This window comes from Saccopteryx leptura, chromosome 1, assembly GCF_036850995.1.
Source record: "Saccopteryx leptura isolate mSacLep1 chromosome 1, mSacLep1_pri_phased_curated, whole genome shotgun sequence".
Lineage (NCBI taxonomy): Eukaryota > Metazoa > Chordata > Mammalia > Chiroptera > Emballonuridae > Saccopteryx > Saccopteryx leptura.
The window spans coordinates 227,931,577-227,959,479 of NC_089503.1; the positions used below are offsets into that span (position 1 = coordinate 227,931,577).

The 27,903-nt window shown below is 40.5% G+C and overlaps 1 protein-coding gene across 6 annotated transcripts in view; it reads right to left on the reverse strand.

Moving 5' to 3' along the window:
* The window catches only part of RAPGEF2 (Rap guanine nucleotide exchange factor 2), a 254,331-nt gene that overhangs the window by 147,368 nt on the left and 79,060 nt on the right, over positions 1-27,903 (reverse strand). For all 6 annotated transcript variants that reach the window (XM_066387291.1, XM_066387252.1, XM_066387263.1 and 3 more), the window contains exons 3-4: positions 22,713-22,769; positions 5,215-5,298 (exon numbers count right to left, since the gene is read on the reverse strand). In XM_066387291.1, the coding sequence (XP_066243388.1) occupies positions 5,215-5,298; positions 22,713-22,769 (141 nt within the window). The remainder of the gene's footprint in view (positions 1-5,214; positions 5,299-22,712; positions 22,770-27,903) is intronic.

Here is a 27,903-nt window from a genome sequence, read left to right on the forward strand (position 1 = left end):
AATAACATTACTCGGTGGGATAAGCAGTTGAAGGAAACCGGCAGTTTGGTGGAGAAACCCCGTTCTGGTAAGGCCATCAGTCAGTGACGAGTCTGTAGAGGCTATATGGGATAGCTACCTAAGGAGCCCTAAAAAATCTGTGTGTGAGCCCACATCGAACTGCACTGAATAGGTATGAAACTGGGAAAGTTTTCCTTTTATTTGGTGCAGATTTCACATTTCTATTGTCTTTTGTTGCTTTCCTGTGACCGGTCAAAAGTGCACCATGACTTTACGGACACACTGTATTTCATGCCCTCAGCTGCACTTCTAGAGAACTTGATCCTATTCTTGTGCCTTCACTCAAGCTATTACCTGTTTGGAAGTGCCCTCCCTCCACGCTACCTCTGCGTAACATTCATGTTCTTTACTATGTTCGGACTTCACTCCCAGCCACTGCCCAGCAATCTGATTCATAAACCCCACTCAAAATTCACTTCCTTCAGTGAAGCCACCCTTCATTACCATCCACATACATTAAAATACCCCTGTCTTTGAAGGGACTTCTCATTCTTAGTGGTCTTTGCTGTATCAATTTGTGTTGTACTATATAACGACACTTGGGCAGTTTTTCCCTTTTGAATTTGTATTTACAGATTCTAACTTGTTGTCCCACTTATTTACGCATTCATTGGTTGATTCTTGTATGTGCCCTGACCAGGGATTGAACCCCACAACCCTGGCACATCGGGACAATGCTCTAACCAACTGAGCTACTTGGCCAGAGCCCTGGGCAATTTTTTTATGTCTCTCATAAAACTGCCTCGTCTCCCCAGTCAGATATTAAGTTAAATGACAGCAGGGTGTAGACCATCTTGCTTCCTTTGTATACTCCAAAATTTAAATAAATAGAACTCAATACAAGTTTCAATTCATGTTTTCTTTCTTTTTTTAAAATGTCTTATTTTATTTTTCAATTAATGTTTTAAATAAAATGGAAATATTCCTCAAAATTTAAACTCTACCAAATCTATTTTAGAATGAGACACAATAACCCACAACTAACCCTAACTTCCGATGGCATTTCAGCAGTTTCCACCAGCAGTGTTGGCCAGATGCAGCTGTGACTTCTTACGACGCAGGTGTGCGTCCATGACTGCCTGCTGGGGCTGCTCCTGACACACCTGGCAGCTGGGCCCTCCTGTCCGGGGACTGGAAACCCCACCCTCTGCACAGGTCCTGTCCCTAATCCCTCTGGCTCCCGGCACCTCCCAACTTCCCAGTCTCAGGGCCAGCCCAGGCTCCTCTCTCCTTCAGCCTCCCAGCCCCTCCCCCGGCACCACACAGAAAGGAAGGGAAGGGCGTGTTGACCATTTCTAAGCCTGCAGCTCGATGTAAGATTATTGTCATCTACCGCTTTCCAGCCCTAGTGCTGTTGCAAATGATGCCTTTGAAAAAAGTAGGAGGGGGGAGACACAGGGTAGTGGGGAGGACTCCATTTCAAGATACTTACTACCCTCTGCATGTCACTGTCTTAATGTATCAGCTTACCATGACCACGGATGTAAACAGCATGTCACAGAACTGTGCAGCACGCAATGGCACAACATAGTGACCACACTGCATTGCCCACGGGCCTGGAAAAGCACAGAGTTGACACCAGGTGGATATTCATCTCTGGCAGATGTCTCCTCTGGCATTTTCCTAAATGAGGATCGAACAGCCTTCACTGCATCCTTAAATTACCTGTGCTCACTATCTTCCTGACTGTGCAAAGAAATGGAATTTATTTTAAATAAGACTTTAAGAAAAATAACTACAAATCACATATGGCTTCAGGTATAAAAATTATACTCCAAATAAAGAGTTTAGCTCTATCTAAGGCAACATTATATGTAACAACATTATAAGTGACATTATAGCCACTTGTACAAATACCAACTCTTCAAACTTGATAATCTAATAGACTTACATGAAAACTCATAAAAACAATATTTCTATCACTGGAATTACTTAGAGTGGGGAAGAGTGAGTAAGCTGTCACTGGATGTCACAAAGGAAGTCACGGCTCCCTAAATGCTAGCACTCTTATCAAGGAATAATATTCATGCATGAACAACCAAAGTAAAAACAGGCAAGCAAAACATCCTCTACCTGTCCAAAAAGAAAACAATTAAAAAAATAATAATAGAAACATAAAATGCTGCCTTAGATGTCATTTGAGGAATTCAATAAAGCTAATGAGACCTAGAAGCCACATGGCAGATGTTCTGCAAGCATAACACCCTTCTCACGTGATGGTATCGGTGTCAAAGCCATTTCATGAGAATTAGTTAAAACTATGCAACTTGTTCAAAGTATTTTGTTTTATCACTAACTATTAAGGGTAAATTACCTGTCAAAAAGAGTTAAAATCTTCAAGAGAATGATTAAATCATATATAGAAGGGGGGGAAGAAAGGGAGAGAGAGAGAAAGAAAGAACCAATTTCTAAGTTAACATGAAAAAACAACAACGTAGTAAATGTGGAAAACCATCTGTGAACTAGTTTTTATAAAACCAGCAAACTTTAACTAACACCTAAGCCATATTAGTCTTTAATCAAACCTCAGTATTTTCTGGAGAAATAGAAATGACTCACTAATGTCAACCTTCAGCACAGTACCAGTAGACTCTTTCATATGAAAACAGTCTCAGCACTATTCCTAAGGCAACATCTCCAAAGGAAATAAACAATTCGGACAGGGCAAATGTCACCAGGTGCAACATGAAGGAATACCTATATATAGTCCTAGCTTGTCATTCAGTCTGAAACACCAGTCCTTCCTTCATCCCATTAAAGTACTGACTTGCAAGCATTTGACATCCAGCCAGAGAAAAAGTAACTTGTGTCATCTTTTAAAATAATTAGACATAGAATCCAAAACATGTGTTCATGAAATAAGTCTGAACCACAAGTCCTCCTTCCTCTAGAACAACAGTTTTCTGAACATGAGGTTCCCTTTCCACAAGTTGGAACAAGCTGTTATTTGCTAGCTGAGGACGGCTGGTAGGCTAGAAAAACCATCAAGGGCTCCCTCACTATGCCAGCACCCTGGGCCACAGACTGGGTCTGTGCAACAGAACTTGCAACAAGACAATAAAGAAGTCACTAACCTCTGTTCTCTCTACGATACATCAATTTTAAATCACATTCATTATAGCATAATATACTCTTTGCAATTACTAACTAAAATGTGGAAAGTTCAAATAACTGAATATTAAGTAGATAGTAAGATATATAAAGAGTGAATCTTTACAAAGAGTTTTTATTAATATTGAGGCAATGTGTATATATATATATTAATTGAAATAATAAAGATATTAAATTGTTTATCAAGTATGGTTTTTAGCCTGTGGAACACAAACATGTGAGACTAATGAAAAACCACTGAAACATTAAAGACTGATTATCTTGGCTGAGAGATTTTAAGTGATGCTTTTCCTTCTCTTTATCTGTGGTCACTTATCTTTATGTTACTATATTTTACATTAAAATGATAATGTAGCATTAAAAATATGCCAATCCTTACATATTCTTTTCCTGTACCTTCATCCAAGTTCAGAAACAGAGTTGGACATAGCCTCCGAAAAGAAACCCAAGAGTAGGCGCTGTGTTCGAAGGAGTAGAAAGTGTTGCCACGCAACTCTCCACTCCTCTGGGAAACAGAACTCTAGAATTACAGGAACTGTTTCACAGGGTCACTCTGAGCTTCCTCGGCAGAATTCTAGGAATCCTATGCTGCCAAGAGTTTCCTGTTATAAAATGCAGGTAAAGGCTCTATCTGCCTCAAAGGATAGTTGTGAAATTAAACGACTCAACACAGATAAAACGTTTAAAACTGTGCCTGGCAAACAGAAAGCGCTATCAGACTGCTATTTTCCCATCCCCACTTTATTACGACTACAGCCGTTACTACTTCTATCGCTGCCGCGGCCGCCACCAACGCAATGACTAGAACTATCACTACTACAAGAACAACGAACAAGCAGGCAGCTGAGCATCCCTCCTTCCCGGGGCCATGTTCCAAAGAGAGTCACGCCTGCCCCTCTAACCTGGGAGCAGGGGGCAGGGGCACAGGCATGGGGCCCACACCGGAGAGCGTTCCCACGGGACGCAGCCTGCCCCCCAACCTCTTTCACTGCCATTCGGGCCGCCGGTGGCCCAACTCAGGGCCTTCTATTACCACACCCAGAACCATATAAATTACCTCGCCTACCTCATTGGCTATTTATAAAAATTTGTTCACATCTTTAAAATAGATTCTTAACATGTCCCTGACACTCAGAATTATTTATCAAGAATATATTTTAATATTAGGTTAGGCTATGAAAGGTGAGGAGAAAGGGAGAAAGTAGTAGTCTTGAATAAGTCTAAATAAAATATTTTTAAAATAAAGATACTGAATCAGTTACACATTTTTTAAATCTTTTGTCAAAATAAAAATATTTATTTATGAAAATACACAATTGGCAAAAACAACTATGGACACTTAGTAGCTGGTACCCTTAGTCAGAAAGCCTAAACACAGACAGCCACATTTATAACAGATGAGTCCTAACCCTCTTTGGCCACAGCTGATTGGAACTAGACCACATCGGCCTCAAGCCAAGCCAATCAGAATGTAGCCTGAAGACTCCAAAGAAAAGACACAGGCACTACAGTCAAATGGTGTAAACATTAGGGACATAAGGTCATAAATCAACAGTTGGCACATACAAGCCAAAGTCACAGGGAGAAAGACATTAATAGCCTTAGAGAGAGGGAAGCCAGTTCACAGACAGATGCAAAAATGAGAGACCATATGGTCCTGAGAGGCAGAAAAGTCCACAACAGTTCCTGGCTTTCCATTTCTAGTCCCATGTGGTCTCAATGAACTTTCTTTTCCTCTCTTTAGATGTTTATGAGATTGCCTGTTATAGAGGCCGATTTTATTCCCTATGAATAAACGTGTCATAAATTAGCCTGACATGTTCATGTAACAAATGGACATGTCACCAGCATGTCTTTTATTCCTGCCTTTTGTTAAAGAGATTGGAACAGTGTTTACAACATAAAACAGTCCTCTCTTAAAGATTTATGTATCAACACCCCGAGGCACTGCCTTGCTTTGTGTCAGAAGAAGAAACAGGAAGAGAATTCTGCAAAAGGATTTCCAGCTCCACAGATCCTTTATTAGAGAATGTGGTACTGTACCTGCTTCTTGGAAGAAACATGGACTCCTTAATGAACACGGAACCAGAGAGAAGGATATACCAGCAGGTCCCAACATCATCAGGACTGAAAAGAAAAGATAATAGAACCAGATGATTATCTGTAACAACAAAAAATCAAAACATATAGCACAAAGTGTAGTATCCATATTACTTTTAGAATTCTAAAAAACAGTGAAGTAGCATAAAACATGTCCATAAAAATACCATTATTCTACAACTGGAATCATTTTTTAAAATTATGTTTTATCCCCAAATAAGCTGAAGATATTTGTCAGTATACTGAAATATTTTAACTGTTCTTTAGACACATAGCACTTACCATTCCCAGTTTTATTTTTTTAGTGTAACTTTTTGAACTGAAAATACTTTCTGTTGCTTTTATAAAGAAAATATATAAAGAGGAAAACAGTGAAACTCAGTCTTCCAAACCCTTGTCTACCAAGCTCTGACACTTCTGCCCCACACTCGTTGGACAGTCTTGCAGAATTTCTCTGTGCACATGCACATAACAATGGACACACAGTCTTACTCCTTCCACCATCTTCTTCTTTCTTTTGACAGGAAAGACTGTACACCCTACAGAGTTCTTTCCTTTCTGCTAAATCTTAGAGATCTTCTCATCAGACTGCTCTTATGAATGCACTGTATTTAACATATTCAACCCCTTCGTCATTTATTTCAGTTGTTTTTAGTTGCATGCAGTTATTTTAAAAAAGGGTACATACACTGTAATTCTGGTCAATATTGTCCAATTGTCCTCCACACATGGTTAACCACTTATTTGCCTAGCTGCTTCCCCGTAGCCTTACTAATATAGTTTGTTACATCTGTTTTAGCAATTTAAACACATACAGTCATCCATCGTCATACTGCGGTTCACTTTTCGCAGTCTCACTGTATTGCAGATTTTTAAATTGTATATATCTAATTTTGTATTGTGGATTTTTCCCTATATCGTGGGATTTTACATAGGTTTAAGATTTTACATAGGTGTAGAAAGTGTTAAGAGCATAGGAAGTGTTTCTAAGAGTGTAGGAAAGGTTTATAAGAGTGTGGGAGGGTTTATGAAGCCTTAAAATATATATAAATAATAAAATACATATAAGGTCGCTACTTTGCGGATTTTCACCTATCACGGGGGGTTCTGGAACCTGACCCCCACGACAGACAAGGGACTACTGTATTTATAACTGTGGAGGCAGCTGACATAACAGATGACTTTTTCCTTAATTTTTTACTTCAACTTTTTTTGTTGTTTTTCAATTACAGTTTATAATTCAGTATTATTTTATATTAGTTTCAGGTGTACAGCACAGAGGTTAGACAATCATATTGTTTGCAAAGTGCACTCCACCCCGATATTTCTAGTACTCACCCGGCACCATACACAGTTATTACAATATTATTGACTAGACTTCCTATGCTGTGTTACATTTATTTATTTACAAATGTTTGACTAACGATTTTATGATGAGGACAGTATTAAGTGCTTAGAATACCTTGGGAACAACAGCAATAAAGATCCCTACCCTCATGGAACTTATATTCTGGTGGGACAATGAAAACAATAAATAATAAAAATAACAAATGGGAAAATTATAAATCCGTGCTCTAGAAAAAAAATAGCATTAGGCAAGGAAAAGGGAGATGAGGTGTTAAGAGTTTCAAGTGGGTGGTCAGCACAAGTCTCCTGAGAAGAGCACATGTGAGCAAAGGACACGAGATAGGCAAGCGGATCCCTAAGGAACCTGCATTCCAGGCAGAGGGCAGGGAGGCAGGGAGGAGCTCCTGTGTAAGGGCAAAGGCCGCGGGCTGACGCTGCCCAGCAGGAGGTGGGCGCCGTGTGGCGGAAGGGGGGGGCAGGCAAGCCTCAGGGGAGCACAAGGCTGTCTACCACTGAGGCTTCTAATCCAACCTTTCACGTTTTTCCAACCTGATAAAGATGATACTGAAACCGAAGGTCCTTCCGAATGAAGTTAGCTTTAAATCCTGGCTCTAGAAATCCTCTCTCTGTATACACAGTACATATTTCCCCCGATAGTCTGCAGTCCCCAAGGCAGGAGAGCACAGGAGCCAGACCTAATGGTCCGCAGTCTGCACCGCTGGCAGGCTAAAGATAACGTCTTGACCTAAGTCATTTCTCAGCTCCTGAGCCCTAAGGTGGAATAACCCCCTGGTGTCACTCCCACGCAAGCACACAGAGGGACACGGAACAGACCTCAGAGCTGTCCTCTCGACCTAAAGAAATGCTTTATTACCCTTACACCTCCCCTCAGACCAATCAGCTCCCAGGGCGACCCTGACCCCGACCCGACCCGACCCCATGGGGGCATGTGATTCTGCTGTCACCCTCTGTAACCTCCGTCCCATTGGCGAGTTCAGGCTTCTGAGCATTAGTTTCCAGTTCTTCTGGAAGACGGCCTTCCGTCAATAAAACAGCCCCTGCTTTCTTTCCTACTGAAATTCTCGGTGTTTAGTGCTTGGCTCTGCTAGCACAAGGTAGACAGACTTTTTCTGTATGAGAACAATATTAATATTAGTGTTATTTTACTTTTCATTTCCTGAGTATTGTGATAAGGGCACCTTTGTTTCTTATTTTCATGAGCATAGCTATTCATTTTGCTGTGAAATCAGTTTGTAACTTCTGGCCAATTTTCTATGAAGTTGTGTAATTTCATGAAAATTAGCCTTTGAAAACATAAGTGCCATTTTCCCCAGTTTGTGGCTTATGCCTTGACTTTTATTTAAAAGAGTCAAGATTATCAACGGGTTTGGCTCCTATTAAAAGAAGAGAAAAGGCTTCACCAAGGAGGAAGCTCATTTCACTCGCAGGTAACCTGAGCATCACCAGCCCGAGGCTGACATGGTGGCACCATAAATGGAGACCCAGTCTCTTTCTCCTGTGTGTCCCCAACCCATGGCTCCCATCACATATTCTGAGGTGGCAGCTCCAAATCTCACCACCATGTCCACATTCCGGATCGACAGGGAAAAGAAATACAGAGTGCGCCTCTTTTCTTTATGTTTTTTAATTTTACTTTTATTTTTTCTATTTGATCACCCATGTCATATTAAAGAGTGCAACAAGGAAGTGTTGCAATGGAGTCCTTCGCAACTTCTGCCAAATCTTTCATGAAATTTCCTTTGTAAATAGATTCCAAGTTTGTAAAGGACTCGTAATTCTAATCTGTTTATAACTCTAAATAACAAAGTTACTTAAAACACCAATCACTATCACCTAATCATTTTCATTGTGCTATTTGCTTCCAAAGCAAATCAGCAGTTGATCGCTATTTCTCCAAAGTCTGTTTTTAACCAATTTCACAACTACTTTTGGCCTCAAAAAAACTTAAAATATATATATGGCCAAATAGAGTATAGTTCCAATGAAACCATAAAAGTAAAATGATTTCTCAAATGTAAATGCAAAGTACTTTAAAAAAATAATTTATATCCTTTCTCCTCAGTATTTAATCAATAGCAATTATTTACCTACTTTGGGGTGGTAAAAATTGTCTTTCTTAGCATAGGATTATAGTATTATTATTAATTCTTATTTTTTTTTAGGTAAAGATGTGTTTTGCCAGATGTAAGAACAGTTTAAATTTTTTCAAATAAAAAGAAAAAAAAGGAATTACTTTGTAAAGTTATTTTAATCTGCTGTTACAATGGTCCCTTTCTCAACAAAGGCTGGTCAATGGAAATAATTTCTAGAAAACTAGGAAATTAATGTAGATTACCACTCACTATGTGGCCATAGGTAAGTCAATTACTAGAGCTGCTATAATAATTAAATTAGCAATGCTCATTAAATGCAAATAATTATTCTAATAATAAATATAGTTTTTTATCATGTTAAAAAGTACTGTATTTCCCCATATAGAAGACGTTCTCATGTATAAGACACACCTTAATTTGGGGACCCGAAATTTGAAAAAAATGTATTACATAAAGTTATTGAACTCAAGTTTTATTCATCATAAAATTCATACAACTCCTCATCACTGTCAACACTCCCATCCATTAATTTAGCTTGTCCTCATCTGTGTCTGATGATGAATCACTGTCTTCAACAGTGAGCGCAAAAACAATGCAAAAAAGTGGGAAATGCAAGTGAAAAATTTACAACCACTGTATAAGATGCACCCAGTTTTTAGACCCCAAATTTTTCAAAACAAGGTGCGTCTTATACATAGGGACATGTGGTACAATAAATGTCACCAAGGTCTAGCTAACTGCGACACAAAGAATAGAGCAAACATTCCCTGGCATTTATTCCATATTTGTCCATTTTGAAGGCAAAATTACGAAGGACAAATAAACTCAGGCTTTATCATTAGCTTTCTTGGTACTGACCATAAAATACCCAGGAAATAAAAGTCAACCAATGTCTAAAGTGGGTGACACACTATGACAGCAAATACTCTGGTACCCTAGAGACTTGTCGATGACCCTGTCATTAGGGGTGACTTCGTATCAGGAAAATCTCGGAGAAGACGTAAAGCAGTCAACATACCCTGGTCTTCTCAATACCTCCCATATATTATAATTTTGTTTACTGAGAGGTGACGGTTTCTCTACTTAGAATAAAAGAAAAAGTCAAATGTTAGCTCATCAGAGCTATATTTGCTTGAGTAGGCATCTGCAGAGAATGACCACGGCATCAACGAATACTTACTAAATTGAGTGTGCATTTTTCTGTGCCGAATAAGATCATCCTTGTCTCTTTATTACTGAGTTGTCTCTCTTAAAGATTCAAGGTTTTACAAAAGGTAATTAGGACTGAGAATATAAAAACAAACGTCTGAAAGATGTTCTGGAATACCGGAAACTAGAAAAGCCCTCCCGTCCTCTTTTCTGCCCCCTCCCCCAAGGAACTCAGGTGTGGCTTCTGCCCTGAGAAGCCCTCGCTGTGACAGGCTACCATAAAATCTGTTTTGCTCAGTCTCAGTCCTCCAGAAAATTCCCGACTTTATTAGAAATCACTGTGCTGAGCACACTCACTTTTCTCCCTGTCAATTATACCGCAGGCAGGCGGCATTTCAGAACAGGGTACAACCTACTTCCCCTTCAAGGTCCATAAATACCCCCTTCCCACAATGTGGCTGTTACCTGAGGGGTCTTATAGTGATTTAATATATGTAAAGTGATGATTATTTGGGGTTTGTTTGGGGGTGCAGTTTGTTTTCTTTTTTTCTTTTTTTTGTATTTCAATTGAATTTATTGGTGTGTCACTGGTTAACAAAATTATACGGGTTTCAGGTGTCCTATTCTAAAATATACCTTCCATACTCCGTGCTGTGTGTCCACCACCCCTGAGGCATGTCTCCGTCCATCACCACTTACCCGCCCATGCCCTCCTCACCCCCTCCCCCTCTCCTCTGGCAGTCTCCACACTGTTATCCATGAGTTTCTTCTCTTTCTTATTTTGTCCTTCATTGCTCATTGCCCCGCCCAATGCCAGCCTGCTGTCTATCATAAGTCGGTCTCAGTTTTGCTTGTTAGTGCTCTGACAGGCTTATACAATGAGAAAGAAGGTCTACGGACAGTGCTTAGCAGCAGTACCACATCAATCATTTCTACATGCAAAGGGTCAGCAAATGCGGCCAAGACCTTGCTGGCAGGCACTGCAATGACGCTGGCTGACAAAAGACTGGAAGAATGGTAGTCCTTGTTATCATCATCATCATCATTACCCTCATTATCTAGGACTAATACTGAGGTTTTCTTCTGTCCGGGGTTCTCAAGCTTCAACGTGTGTATGAATGACCTGGAATGAGAATTTAAAATGCATGTTCCTAGGACCTGCACATCACACCGTGTGTCCCCCGGCCCTCAGTTTCTGAACATAAGTGGGAGATCCATCACAGTACCTTTTCAACAAATACCCCAGGTCGTTCTTATGTGTGCACTTATCAAGTCTAAAACGCCTGGAGGAAAACGGTCTCAAATCAACCCTCAAACAGGAACAAACGGCAGAGAAAGAAACTACAGCGCTATCATTGTGCAGCTGGTTGCATGTGTTTAATTCACCAGTGTTCCTTTAATTTCTTTCAAATAACTGTTTTATTTCTTAAAATTATAAGCTATGGAGTCCCTTCGGTGGTTGTTGAAATGGCAAAAGCCGATTCTTGGAATAACCCTGACTGAGCATCTCTGAATAACCTCAGTTTTAAACTACCAGTAACAGGTGGAAAAGAGACATCTCAGTAAGTACACATAGAAAAGCAGTACTCTGGGCCTGACCTGTGGTGGTGCAGTGGATAAAGCGTCAACCTGGAAACGCTGAGGTTGCCGGTTCAAAACCCTGGGCTTGCCTGGTCAAAGCACATATGGGAGTTGATGCTTTCTGCTCCTCCCCCCTTCTCCCCCCCCTCTCTCCCCCCCCCCCTCTATAATGAATAAATAAAATCTTAAAAAATAATAATAAAAAGTATTTCTGGGGGAAAAGAAAAAGAAAAGCAGTACTCTGTAAGTCTATCAGCAAAAACAGACACCTGGGAAAGACCTACAATTTTAGAACAAGCTAGGAACTCCATGCACAACTGATTGGATTCCAATATATCCCATCCTATAGTGACAAAATAAAAGTCATAAAAGGCCCTGGCCGGTTGGCTCAGTGGTAGAGCATTGGCCTGGCATGTGGATGTCCTAGGTTCAATTCCTAATCAGGGGACATAAGAGAAGCACTCATCTGCTTCTCCACCCCTCCCCCTCTCCCCCCCCCTCTCTCTTCTCTGTCTCTCTCTTTCTCTCTTCCCCTCCTGCAGCCATGGCTAGACTGGAGTAAGTTGGCCCTAGGCAATGAGGATGGCTCCATGGTCTCCACCTCAGGTGCTAAGAAGAGCTCGGTTGCTGAGCAACAGAGCAACATTCCAGATGGGCAGAGCATCGCCCCCTAGTGGGATTGCTGGGTGGATCCCGGTTGGGACATGCGGTAGTCTGTCTTTGCTTTCCTGCTTCTACTTAATAAATAAATAAATAAAAAGAGGCCATAAAAGCCTGGGCACAAGGAAAGGCTCCTGTCATCTACAGGGAGGAAATAAAACCAAACAAAACAAGCAAACAAAATATAAACAGACAATCACAAAATGATCAATTCACCTTCCAGCATAATCAAATAGAAGGACTCAGAAGCAATCAGAAATGAATGGTCCACACTGCCCATCATTCCAAGTCTAAATGAATGGCATGTTTAGACTCTGAATAATGGAAAAGAGGCCAATATAGATAACCTCATCCTACTCTTCCTACATTACTTCCTTCTACTCCTCAACACAAACCACCACCCACTGCTGGTTTGGCTCCTGTCCTGTCTGCTCCTTCCTCACAGTGCCAATCCGCTCATGATGTTCGCCTCTCTCCACCTCCTAAATCACATTCCCCTTATGGTAGTGATTTTCAGCCAGTGTGCCACAAAAAGTTTTGAAACAAGCCATACCTGACTATTAAATCAGGAACACTGACCTCTTTTCCCTTTGATAGTCAAATAAAAAAAATGACAACAGCCAACTCAACAGCCATTTAATGTGAATGAATCAAAATTATACCTATTTTTTTTTTATCAGATCGGCAAAAAATACAATATATATTCTGGCGTACCACAGAATTTTAGTAATTAGTTTATGTGTACCATGAAATGAAATAAGTTGAAAACCACTGCCTTATGGGAATGGATTAAGCCCTATTCTCTTAATAAAATTTTCTCACTCACTACTTTCCAACCTTCAAAATAGTTATCCTATCTGATTTTATTCTGTTCTATTACAGTGAACCCCCTTTTAGGTAGGAAGCATGTGCTATCCCAGTAGAAACTGGGTGCTACTTCAGTTAGCATTGGTTCGGGGAAGTCAGATCATGACATGCTTCTGCTCATCACCCAAAGGTTAATTAGCGAGAGGCGGTGTAAACCCCTCACTAAGGTAAGCAATATGTTGCCCTGCAAAGAGCAAAGGTTTTGGAACATATATTGTCATACTAGTCGTGTGATCCTGGCTAAGCTACATTCTAAGATGCTAGGTCCTCAGCCATAAAATGGGGCTAGCAATACGTTTTCACAGCAACACTTTGATTTAATGAAACAACATATATGGAGTCCCTTGCATCACACAGGTACATAAAAAATACGAGTTCTCTTTCTCTCTTTTCCTCTCTTACAACATTCCCTGAAAAGGCCAACCTACAACTTTACTTTCTCCTCCAATTCCAACATACCTTATACTGCAAACTTCACCCTGTTCAGCCATACCGTACTTCCCCCCCCCCACCCGTGCCTCAGGGCTTTGAATAAACCTGCTGTTCCAGCTTCTAAATAGCAGCTTTTGTCTAATAAACGTCTTACTCATCCTCTGAATTCCAGGTTAACTAACCCTTCCTCTGAGAAGTGTTTTAGTGTCTTTCAAGTAAGGTGAGTCACTTTCCTCCTGGAGTCCCAGAACACTTTGTACATGCTCACATTAAGCAGCTGCCAGAATTCAAAATTATTTATTTTAGGAGTCTTCCCCCAGTAGCTTTTAACTTTTCTAACTTATCTATAACCCAACATAAACACTATACAAATGCCTGGCTGGTACTTAGATTTTTTGTAATCAGTGAATTAATGACTGAATAGACACCAACTCAGGTATGGTATTAAAGTATCTAAAAATCAAAGATGTGAATTTCAATGTATCAGTACTAGAAACTAGAGGAAGGATTTCCATTGTAATATCCTATAAATCCACAAGGTGGCGGTGTCTCCCCATGAAGGTTCCACATTCCCTATTTAGAAAGCAGGAAGCTTATACACCGTGATCAAGTTAAAAGTTGACAAGCAGGTTGAAAGAATAAGGTAATAAATCAAAAGAAAACTGACTAAATCAGCAAAGGCAATTACTAGGAGGCAAGAAAAAGAAACGTGGAAAAGCTCCTTTCGCCTTAGCCGGATATCTGAGCTGGTTAGAGAGCATGGTCCCAAAGGAAGAGGTTGCTGGTTGATTCCTGGCCAGGGCACATACAGGCACAGATCAATGTTCCTGTCTCTCTGTCTGTCTCTGTCCCTTCGTCTCTCTCCCTTCCTCTCTCTAAAGGTTAATTAGTTTAAAAATTACTTTATTCCACTGTTAACACAATGAGAAAAGGAGCTCAATCAGGCAAAAAGGCTGCTTATGGCAATGAAAGAGAAGGGGCTGAGAAGGAAAAGACTTGCAAAGAAAATGGGAATGGCGGGCTCCTCCCATGAGCAACCTCTCAGGTGACTCTGAAAAGTGTTCACTGTTCACTTGACCCAGAAAAGCCCACAAACTCATGCAAACCAAGAGGTTCACATCATTGTGTTCATTTTAAGAACACTCGGACACTGCCCAGGCCATCCAGGGAATGCAGATCCAAAGGCCCCCAAGTATCTGAAAGACGTCACCTACAGAAGCTACCTGTGCCACCATCGTTACAATGGCGGAGCGGGCAGGTGCGCCCGGGCCAAACAGTGGGGCGGGACACGGGCGGGGACCCACAAAGAGCGCTGGATTCCTGCTGCACACGCTTAAAAATGCAGCGAGTAATGCTCAGCTTCGGGGTTGAGATGTAGATTCTCTGGTCACTGACACACCCGGGGGGGAACAAAGCTCCCAAGGTGTGGAGCAGAGAACTTAGAGAGCTCACGGGCGGATGAACCCAGACGTGAGCTCTCCCGGTCACACTGAGAGATCCTACCGAAAAAGAACAGAGTGCCCCTAAACCAGAAGAGGAAGTCACACAGAAGAAAACGATATCCCAGAAGAAACTGAAGGGGAACACAACAACAACAGCAGCTTATGGCCCGGGAGTAAATTCAGCATAAAATAAATGCTAATAAAAGTAAGAGCAAAAAGCAAGAGAGTGGCAGGAATGGGGGAGACAGCGGTGGGTGGAATATATTGAGCTCGCATAACATTCGGCTCAAACCAGGGGCCCTGCCAGCCACAAACATGAACATCTAAGTCTTTGGGAGTTCGGGGAGGGACAACAATGAGAAATGGAAAGAACAGTAACCACATGAAATCCAAACAATTGGGGACTGGAAGTTACTGCTTTCTGATTTTATTCCAACAAAGTATGGCATGAGGAGGGTGCTGGCTCTACAGGAAGGGCATCCCCACCTTGGGCGGATCAAGTACAATGCGCATGAGCACAAGCCAGGGGGGACCCAGGAGCGGGGAAGCACCTCTATGATGTTTTGCACAGGCAACAGTAACAAGGGTAATAAGCACAGAGAAGAACAAATGTGACAATCACATGATAAATAAGACGGGTGATTCAAGCACCAGTAAAATGTCCAGAAACAGTGGTTAGGAAGACCTTTCACGGAGAGGTGGTGACACACTTGGGTCACAGAGTTAGGTACAACTGAGACCACAAGTAACACCAGACGCTGATTTTCTGGATGATGTGAAAAGGTGGCTTTACACTAGCCAGTATGTTATACCATCCTCAAAGCAGAGCTGTTGGCAACAGTGAGGAATGAAGAAAGAATTTTTATCACCCTTGTGCTACTGGCCCCACATCTGGAGCTAAAACAACAGAATGGCTCCCTCCATCACCATTTATCCCCCTAGACTCTCTTCTACCTCCCCCTACTCCCTTCTCCCTCTTTTCCTTGGAGTGGTGAACACACAATACAATATATAGATGATACATTATAGAGTGATACCCCTGAAACCCTATCGTATTATTAACCAGTGTCGCTCCAATAACTTCAATACAAAAGAAGAAGAAAACACAGAAAGGGAGATAAAATGAAGACTAACAAAACTTCCAATAACTGGGTGGAGACAACAACCAGCAAGGATTTCCAGAGGGCCAACCACAGTGACCCCAACTAGAAAAACACCTGTTTTTTTCCCTTGTGGCCACTGACTCAGCAACACCAGCCTATAAAGGCTAAGGCCAGAAAACAACATCTTCCTGAGTTCCTCCCTCTCTGCACAACCGATCACCACATCCAGCGCTGCCCCTCGAAGCCTCTCCCCATCTAAGCCCTCATTTCTGCCCACCTATCCTGTTATGACACTCTTCAGACAGGCTTACATTTGTAATCTTAAATACATGATGACGATGCCACGAACCACAGTAAAAATAACTGAATGTATTTACAACAAACTACTGTCTGTCCTTCTGGAGGAGTCCAGAGGTTCTGAACAGAGGTTTTCCAGATGCACTTTGCAAGTAGGTGCCTTGGGACTCCACGCTCTCCAGCCCTCTTTCCACCACGAGAGCACTTATCCTGCACAGAGTGGGGTTTCCTAGGAACAAAGTGTTCCATCGTTTCAATTAAAAAAGAATGCGCTTCTAACAGTGGCCACCTTCCAATGTGCAGATGGCTATTCAGATACATAAACATGATCCCCTTTTCCTCAAATACACTGCTTCTGTTACTGGATTTCTGTAAAAATTTAATAATTATTTGTATTACATAATCACATGAGAAAATGATACAATTACCTTTAATCACCAGGTTGGCTAAATTATTAAATACAAATAAGCCTCCACTGGGCAGCTAAGCGCTAACCTCAAGACAAAATGTTACTCTGTTTGTATGACCAATGGCACACCGCTCCCTTTATCTGTACACACAAGTAGAGTGAAATGAAAACGGGCAAGAGGGATGATTCAAAACAGTGGTTACATCTTGCTGGGGAAGAAAGGAAAGGAGATTTGAAGTATTTTGTTTCTTTAAAACAAAAACTAAAGCAACCTAGCTAGTAAATGTGTTTGCAATTACTTAAAAACAAGACTGTAATGAAAAATAAACTGTAAGCTTGGCCAGGCCAGGAAGGAGAAAGCAGGACCCTAACTGGATACGGGTCAAGAGTCAAATGAGAACCTCCTTCAGGATGGAAGACGCATGGCCAGTAGGAAAGGGTGACAACACGGGTGGGAACCAGAATGACCGCCCCACGCGGGAAAAGGACATGTGCCCGCCATCGGGACGAGAGACAGACGGACAGAGGGATGAGAGACAGAGGGACGGAGGGACGAGAGACAAAGGGACAAAAGACAGGGACGGAGGGACAGAGGGATGGACGGGCGAGAGACAGAGGGACGGAGGGACGAGAGACGGAGGGACGGGAGATGGAGGGACGGAGGGACGGAGGAACAGAGGGATGGACGGGCGAGAGACGGAGGGACGGAGGGATGGAGGGACGAGAGACGGAGGGACGGGAGATGGAGGGACGGAGGGACGGAGGGACGGAGGAACAGAAGGATGGACGGGCGAGAGACAGAGGGACGGAGGGACGAGGGACGGAGGGATGAGGAACGGAGGGACGAGGGACGGAGGGATGAGGGACGGAAGGACAAGAGACGGGAGACGGAGGGACGGAGAAACGGGGCTGTGAACGGAGAGTAAAACGCGGGCAGAGCCGGCGGAGGGCAGGTGGGAGGGCACCAGGAGCACAGCCGGGGCTGGGTGGCCGGCACAGACGTGAGCGGGGGAAACCGCTGGAACCCAGGACACCACGCCAACAGGCAACAAGACAGGTGAAGCAGGGAGGGCTGGCGGAGGCCTGAGGCTCTAAGTGGAGCGTTTACAGATGTCGATGAAAACGCTCTGTTAGCTCTCAAGAGGCCTCAGTGCAGTTTTCTGGGTTGGTTTTGTTTTGCTTTTCCGGGGGGACAATTTCCTCTCAGGCAATAAAGAGACAGAAACTGCCTTACAAACTGCTATGCAAACTCCAGAAGACCAGAGCACTCAGGCAGACACATGTGGGAAAGTGGGCATTCAGAGTAAATGCACATTCCTAGTGTGGGGTATGTGTGTGTCCACTCAAAATGGTTTGATGGTTGAACTTCTGAAGCAAAGGGTTTTAACACTTTAAATGTTAATTACATATTAAACTGAAACAGCAGTGAGGGCGGCCACTAAAGAAAAACAAAAGCTGAAAGGACACACTTGATTTACACATTGCAGATTAAATTCTTAAAGGAAGTTATCTCTCAATGAAGGTCCCTCGGGTTAGGAATTTATATTATCCACCATAGTATTCCCGAGCCTACAAAACAGCCAGCAAGTAGATAACAAATGACAGAGACATTACCTGATACTCATCTCCGTTGTGCCAAGTTCCACTCATTTCATCTAACTTTCTCGTGCAAATAGAACTTGATTCTAAACGGGCAACTCTGAATGTTTAAAAATTCAATTGTCTCAGAAACACAACTCTCCCCCTCATCTCAGTACAATTTAAAATGGCATTTTTGTCATCCTGTTGATTCGTGTTAAAACAATTACACTACGGGAGCGAGAGCATCACTACCACAATTTCTTCCTAACAGAAGTTTAAAGCAGCTAAAAAGACTGAGATCAAAATGTAAATGATCAAAAGGATGACGATGATGCTGGCAGCTATGGTTTGTGCACTTACTGTGCATGCCGGCCGTAAGCACGGTGTACAACGAATTGCAGCTGATTCTCACACCAACACTAATAGTAGTGAGTATTATTATTGTTTCTACTTTAGAGATGAGAAAACTGAGGCACAGAGGTAGATCAAAAGAGTATTATATTTACCTAGTGAAATTATTACAACCACAGACTTAGAAGTCACTAGCACACAAACATAATAAGGAAAATAAATCATCATCCCTTGGTTATAAAGCCAAAGCCTGACGGCCTTTGATAGTCTGACGACACTATGATCTTCAAGTACAAGGGAAAACAAGAATAGACAAGTCATTTCCTCCCTGAAGTAATAAGAGCAGGTCCCAAAAGAGGGGCAGTATTATTAAGTTATCATGCATTTATATCCACCACAAATGCCAGGGTTCTTTAATTTTCAAAACTGTCCCCACGCAAACTGGTAAAAGCAGAAACATGTTTGTTCAAGGATCACAGAAGAAAATGAAAACAATTACCTTTCATCACCAGGTTGGCCAAATACTAGGAATCTGATTAAGTGAAATCTACAATTAAGTCTCTGCATTTTTGGTTTTACGAAGTCATGACCAACTGAGCATCTACAGACTTTTTCACTGCTTGCTAACATGTCACAGAATTCTAACTGGACAAAAACAAGCAATGGGTACAATCAACTCTTGCTACAAACTCTAGCCTTCAATTTAGGATTATCTAAAATATGGCTTTGCATTATCTGTATAGCTCACATTCACTATCTAAACTGACTTAAAAAAAAAAAAAAAAAAACCCAGAATATTTAAAGATACTCTAATCTACCCTCAGTTTAAATGAATAATAAGTAAAAGCTGTTAGAAGGCCAGGATAATGCAGGCAAGGCTGCCGGTGGGTTTCAGTTGCTGTCACAGTCCACTAGAGGCCAGCAGTAGGAAAAGATGAAGTGCTTACCGCAACAGGTGTACAAGCATTATATTTTTTCTTTTTCAATGTTTTATTATTAAATATATTGTGGTTAAATTAGTAAATAATTTTCAAATAATGATGTGCATATTGCATTGTGTGCCCCAACCAAAGTCAAATCATCTTGTCACCATATTTGATCCCCTTTACTCTTCCTGTCCCCCTCTCCTCCCCTTCTTTCTGATAACCAGCAAACTGCTGTCTGGGTCTATAAATTTTGTTTGTTTCTTGGTTTCTGTGCTTATTCATTTGTTGCTTTCAGTATTATATCTCATATGAGTGAAATCACATGGTTCATAACTTTTTCTGTCAGACTTATTTCGCTTAGCATAATATTCTCAAGGTCCATCCATCATTTCTTTTTACGGTGCCATTTTTCTATGGTGGCATGTAAACGGCTAGAAAATGCTGGCGAGTGGGGTAACAGCTAAGGCTGCAGCACCACAATGTCGGCTCAAATCTGGGCTCTATTTTGAGCAGTGAGACTTTGGGTAAGTTCCTAGTCCTCTCAAAGCCTCATCACTTCTTATGCAAAATCAGGATGATGATATCTCCCTCACAAGACAGCTGGCTATAAGGATGAGGTCAATTATTATACAACACGCAATAGAAAGTGATTGCAAAATGTTTGTCATTACCTCATCATCCATACTACAAAAATTATGCTTCAGGGGGAAGGACAAAATAATAAAAAGTTGATGCTCACTACCACTAAACTGCTTCAATAAATGTCAACAATATTTATCAGAGATTCCAACACTGATATCTGTATACTCATTCTACTGATGGCTATTAATTCCTCCTCAAGGAAGCAAATTGTCTCAGTTATTTATGGCTTGATTTCTTCAAGAATAAATAGTTAAAAAGTATTTGCTTTTGGTGTTAACCTTCTCATTATCAATTCCAACTTTGTTATTTTCTATTCTTCTATATCTAGTATCTGTTCTTTTAAGCCCTCGATGGACATTTACAATCTCCTCCTAAAAAGCCACTAGATGATTAAGTTTCATAAGATACAACCTATGAATCATCTTAGATCTATCCACCTGTAATTTTGTAAAATCCACTGCCAATTTCTCCATTTCTTCTGTCTTTGCCTCAGTTAGAGCACTTGAGACCTTAGATTAGGCAACTGTCTCCTCACTGACTTCCTTGCCCCTCTACCCCGTCGAATCTACCTTCTGCATTTTCATATGGGTACAGGTATTACCCTTAAGAAGATGAGTGGTGTGCGAAGGCATTTGGTCACGTCATTTTGCTCCTTGAAAAGTGGAGCAAAATACAGATTAAAAGAGACTTTAGGCCCTGGCCCGTTGGCTCAGCAGTGGAGCATCGGCCCAGCATGTGGAAGTCCCAGATTTGATTCCCAGTAAGGGCACAAAGAAGAAACAACCATCTGCTTCCCCACCCCTGCCCCATCTCTTCTCTTCCCACAGCCATGGCTCGAATAAGCAAGTTGGCCCTGGATGCTAAGGATGGCTTCACGGCCTCATCTCAGGCACTAAAATAGCTCGGTTGCAGAGCAATGGAGCAGCATCCCCAGTTGGGCAGAACATCAGCCCCAGACAGGGGAGCTGCAGGTGGATCCCGGTTGGGGCGCATGTGGGGGAGTCTGTCTCTCTGCCTCTCGCTTGATTAAAAAAAAGAGAGAGAGTTTAGAAAGAGATCACAATGAATGAACCTTTTGCAAATCTGATTCAAATAAATAAACCATTAAAAATTTTTGAGACAAAACAAATTTGAATATTTTCATGACATAATCATTTTTTTAAGTTTGATGATAATGTGGTGAAAGTGGGGTTTTTTTCTAAGTCTTCATCTTTTAAAGACAAAGATACATATCAAAATAAGTATGAATGAGTTGATATATCTGGATTTACTTTAAAATAATCCAGTTGGAGGTGGGAGAGAAGGAGTAAAAGATAAAACACAATCAGCCATCAACTGACAATGTTGGATGATGAGTGTGTAGGGGCCATTATGCCATTGCCTCTACTATCAGAAACATTTGTGATTTTCCACTGCAGAATATTATTTGAAAGGGGGAAAGAACTCATTCCCAGTTGCCTAGAGAATCAAGACCAATTTTTTTTAAGTACACACTCACAAGCAAGTCTGACTAGCCTGCCTGTTCTCAACTCATCATCCAGAGCCACACCGCATGCCAGTCATACCAGCCCTGCCACAGGGTTCAGAACATCAAGTCGAGGCCATTCCTCTCTCTGTGCCCCTGTATATACTGTGTCTTCCGCCAAGAAAGTCTCTCTAGACCAGGACACACCTTTGAGACCAGCTTCTCTGAGACACTCCCCAGCTCCCTCCAGCCTCCCTCGCACCTCTTCAGCCCTTAGTACCTGTCTATGTTCTCAAGTTACCTCACTCAGTCTTTGTTATTGATTCCCTTCTATTCTTCTTCTACTTTTCTCAAGAGACTACAGCTTCCTTAAGGGAAGAGGCTGTGTTTTATTTGTTCCAATAAATATTCCCTATGATAAGCATGGAAAGTAATTATTTAATAACTTCTTTGGAAAACAGGAAGGGAAGTCCACAGAACAAGTCAGTCATGGCAAACATTATTAACAAAGTAATATGTCTGGTAAGTCATAGTTAACATAACCTAAGACAATATTTATCCACTGTATGTTTATCACATCCTTTAACATTTGTTATCATGTTTTTCAAGAAAGGAATATCAACATCATTTAAAGAAGAAACTATGCCTATAGAGATGGGGGCAGCTTATTTTTCTGTTTCTGAAAGGTTATAAGCTAAAATACGGTATTTATGCTCCCTTTAGATCTCACCTGGTGTGGTTGTGGGAATATATATTTTGTTCTGTTAAAAGGACTCTACCTTATTTCCTATTTCATAATGATAAAAATGTCAACATACTCCACAATGGGACATAATACATCGGAATCACACAGGAGAGATCTACAGCTACAGATGTGAAGTTATTAACCAAAAAGTGTAAACATTTACTTTATGACAAGAAATAGCTGAGAAGTTTCACATTTCTAAACTATGAAAAATAAGTTAATGTAAAAATAAGCTAACGCTGACATAGCAAACTAACACTTCTTTGATTCTTTAAGGAACATATTTAGTCACTGCATTATGTGTGGTACAAAGAGAAAAGAAACACCTACTAGTATAAAACTTCATTTGCTTCATGTCTTTCATATCTCACAGTTTCACACATTAACCTGTAAAAGAAATAAAGACATGAGTTCAAAATTTGTCATAAAAATAATATAAATAAGCCATGTAGTCTGGAAAGTTAAGAGTATTTATTATAGCTTGTCACAATCATTTATTAGCCTCAGGACAAATATTTTTGGTGCCTAGGGTGCACAAAATAAAATAAAATCTGGTAAAGACGTATTAGGATAAAACATTTTCTTAGATGTCAACTTTGCCACATTTATTTTATTGGGAACAAAATTATATGTTTTTTCTTATACTTTGAGAATGACATTTAGAAAAACTAATGATTTCCAAGGTAAATAGAAAATGAGAAGGAACTTTAAGAAAGGAAAACTACTAATTTAAAAAGTGATAACGTCATTCACAGCTTCAACATTAATGTTACTTAACAGTATGGAATTTCAGACAAAAGTAGGTTTTTATTAACTCAGTATATTTTTATGACTAATGACTAAATGGAGGCTTTACAACATTTGAAGAATTGTTGTTTCAGCTGATTCATCCCTGAGGAAAAAATTAGGAAAATTATGGAAAACATGAATAAATGTTTAAATAGTCAAAAGTACCCCAAGAACCACATCTTTAAAAAGCATCCTATTATATTAAGCCCAAGTAAAATTTCCCCAAAATATAGAAACACAAGAGAATAGAATGATTATGTCATGTCTCCTAGTGAAAGAAGTGGTACACAGAAAAAGCTGCCTAGGAAAGTGATCATTACAACAGCACGTCCATTTTGGCACTAGGGCTACTAGTCCCCAGTCTCTGAAATACTGGGTTCATGCCTCGCCCATCTTTCTTTCCTGTTTGCTAAATAAAATAAATCCTACATGTTTTTCTTTCTTTTCTTTTCTTTTTTTTTTTTTTTTTGGCTATATCTGTGATTTTATTTTATTTTATTTTTAATGATTTTAATTTTTTGTGTTTACATAGATTCAACTGTCCCACCAAATACATTCCCCCCACCTGTGTTCCCCTCAACATCCCCTTGCTCCCCTCCCCCCAACACCCTCCCCCCTTCCCTCTAGGATTTGCTGTCCTGCTCTCTATAATTCTGTGTTATGTACTTTTAATTTCACCAATCTCTTTCCCTTCTCTGATCCCATCCTCTCATCCCCTTTCCCTCTCTGCTTTCCCTCTGGTCCCTTTGATCTCTCCTCTGCCTCTATTGCATTCCTCAGTTCACATTGTTCATTGGATTCCTCAAATGAGTGAGGTCATGATATTTTTCTTTCTCTGCCCTACATGCTCTTGATTATTCCCCTTCAAACAGCTCTACTGGATACTCCTGTTACTTGTTCTTTCTGTACCCACCATGTATTTTAGAAATCCTTCTTATCCCCTGAATTTCTGACTCCAAATATTCAAACTGAAGGTCACAACTTGAAAAAGTAGCATCAAATCTTGAATACACATCATTAAACATATAGTCTTCTTTTACAGGTTGAATTACACAAATTCTTTATAGAAGAGTGTGACAGTCAGCAGTGATGGGTCTAAAAATACCTGGTCATAAATTAAGGAGCGGGCTCTGCCTTGTTTCCCACTGGAATGAAAGAAGGACTCACTCCTCCTCCTCCATCCTGCCTTCATGCAAGCCTATGTCCTTCTTCTACTTTGCCACCTATTTCTCCCTCCTGAGCCACTTTCTTTTATACATAAACACAACTTACTATCACCTATTGTGTATGGGACCGGACAACTCTCCTGATCCCACATTGCACTCCAACTACTGTCCACATTTTGCTTTTCCTGGGACAGAAATTCTCCTTTTAGAGTTGTCTATACACTATCCCCATCTTCTCACCCTCTTCCCCCAACCCCCAACATTTGGTGTCTGGAACTCCAAAGAAAAAGCTGTAAAAAGTTATCAGCATCCCCAGTGCCATCTAACTCCCTCCGGTCCTTATCTTAATTCCATTTCTCAGCAGCTGATGGCTCCTTTTTCCTTAGAGCATCATCTCTTCTAGGCTTCTTGTCCTCAGTCTCCAGGCCTTTCTTATAATTTGTGACTTTTCTGTCTCCTTTGTATTCTAGCCTCATTCCATCCCCCTCTACCTGAGGTTATCTATCACCTCCAGGGGTCCTTCAGCCAGGGGACCCTCAGCCCTCTCCTCCTCTGCACCACACAATCTTAGCCAGTCTTTGATTGCAAATTTAATCTATAAAACGATGACTTCCATGGCAATGCCCCAGACCTAATCTCTCACCACGATATCCATTCGTTCAATTGCCTATTTACGCAGCAAGTGACTGTGTAATGGCCATTTCACGCTCAAAATGTCCAAAACAGATCTGGAAATCCCCCTAAAACCTTCTTTCTCACAATCAGTACCTAATTATTTAATCCCAAAACCTGGAGTCCTCATCACTGACTCCTCTCTTTCCTCCACATCCCATCTTTCTTTCTGCCAGCCTGTGTTTCCAAAATACAGCCTCCCCAACTGCCCAGGTCACCCTCTCCCCTGTGAAAGCCCAGTATGAGCCACAGCTGTCCCGCTATTAGCTCTTACCAGGACTACAAACGAAGACTTCTGCACACCTATTGTCTCTTTCCCACATAACTTCCAGACAGATCTTTGCAAGCATTCAGAACTTCTCATACCTCTGCTCTTAATTTCTACTATCTTTAGAATAAATACAAACTCCTACTCCTTGAATACAAGGTCCTATACTTACTGTACTGTAACCCCTGAGTCTATCTCACTATGCCACAGCACCTGCCTTCTCGTACATCAAACCTGTTCCCATGACTGAGCATCTGAGACCCATCTATACTGCACAGATCACTGCCCACCTGCCCCAATCAAAATGTCACCTGCTTTTGACTACAAAGTTAAAGCAGCCCAGTATCCATTCTTAACAGGCCCACACATCTGAATAAAACAGCATCAGTCTACTGCCTAAGACTTTGTCTGCACCACTGGGGACATAAGCCCCACGATGGCGGTGGTCTGGTCTACGTCAGCGCTGTCTCTCCACGATCCAAATCGCTGTCCCGTATATAGTAAGCGCACAATCAATAATTGTTGGCTGGATAAATAAATTTCAAAAGAAATCATGATAAAATTTTCTACAATGTTCTAATAAATGAAAAAAGTACCAAAAGTTTTTTATGCTTAAACATTGTTAGGAAATGTTTTATCTAAAGCATATTGATCTTTCCTGAATTCCTAAAGAATATACTACGCATAATTTAGTTGTTTTGTGATGATCTCGGAGTGCCCATTGAAAGTTAATTACACTCATCCATACTGTTGAGAAATATCTACAAATAGTTTAGCAAGCTCTTCTTTCCAACAAGGACTGGCCCTTGACACTCACTCTGCTTTTTACAAATTTTAGCCTCCACTCCTACCTACAGCATCCTCTTCCCCTTTGGCAAACATGCTGCTTCTAATCCACATGGATTACGGGAGTAAACATTAAAATAAAAATTAAGTTGTGTTGAAAAATATATAGTTTTTAAGAGAAGATCTGAAAACCTTTATATTGCACGGTCGGTGTATGATCTACAGTAACACAATCAATCAACCACTCAGAACCAATTTACTGCTTAACTGGTGAAGCTTTCAAGTAGAAGTCTCTCCCCTTCCTCATGGCTGAAGACTGATGTTGTTCCACTGCCTATTACTGAATAAACAGACTGAAAATCTTAAGAGCTGCTTTTTCCCCTCCCAAAACTGGAAAACTATTATGTAGAAGTCTTAACTGTTCTCTATTTAATCCTAGCAGTAAAACTTTTATTTAAAAAACTCTAAGAAAAGTTATCTAAATACTATGTATTTTCCCAGAAATGGTTATTATTATAAAGCAGTTTATCCAAATCGAGTGTATCTGTACCTCTTTTTTTTATTATTCATTTGGGTATTTGCTCTCGCTCTAAAAATGGACTTAAGATAGTTTCAACTAATGTTTTCCATAAATCTGAGAAACAAGTGACTTCATAATACAAGCAGAATAAGATAAACATCTTTTTTTTTTTAAGCAAGAGAGACGGAGACAGAGAGGGACAGACAGACAGGAAAAGAGAGAGATGGAAAGTATCAGTTCTTCATTGAGGCACCTTAGTTGTTCATTGATTGCTTTCTCATATATGCTTTGAAGGGGGGGGGCCTCAGCTGAGCCAGTAACCCCTTGCTCAAGCCAGTGACCTTGGGCTTTGAACCAGAGACCATGGCGTCATGTCTATGATCTCATCCATGCTAAGCTGGTGCGCCCGCACACAAGCCGGCGACCTCGGGTAAGATAAACGTCTTAAGGGCTCTGCCTGTAATTTCATGCCAACAAACTGAATAGTCTTCAAAACAGACTTTGAAGTATACTTAGATTAAACTATATCCTTGAATTAACCAGTTATTTCTAATCAAAATTTACATTTGAAATGGCAGAAAAGTAATAGTCCTAAAGCTGATTAATAGGTGGATGGACCTTCATAGTGTTATCATCATTATTTTCATAATTTTGAACATTTCCCATAAGAAATATTAACATTCTCCCTTTTCTATTGCATAGAATTCCTATTATCTAAATAATTTTATAACTATAAATACTGTGCATACATTATACAATCAATACATCTTAATATTATCCATGGGTGCTTTAATATGCAACTGAGAACAAATATTTATGTGTGCATATTAATTAATTCATTTACATATGAAGATTAACTGCCTCTGATTAAATATAATTGGTGCTAAATTTTTTTCTTAGTTGCTATCAAAAAAATAATAAAAAAACCTTACACACTTTAGAAGTTATTCTTGCTTTAATTTGAGCCATCTTCTAAATTCCCAGTGATTTTGCCCTTTCTAATAAAACTTGACTGAATTTTTAAACACTTAACCTGCAATCTACTTTAATTTAAATGATTTTCATTAAAAATTTAATTTTAGAAGTACTCAATCCTCTTGAGACTTTTTTCAATTAACAACTAAATATGAAATTGACATGTTCACAAATTAATTAGTGTTTAAAGATTAAAGGGGCAATATATAGATATAGAAAATGTATTCCTTTCGTAATTAAAAACTGCTGGTTTCACGACTAGCTAGAGATGGAGGAAACAAAACCTTCCCATTATGTCCTATTTGTATATGTAATCCATCTTCCCAAGGGCCTTTATTTTCTGTG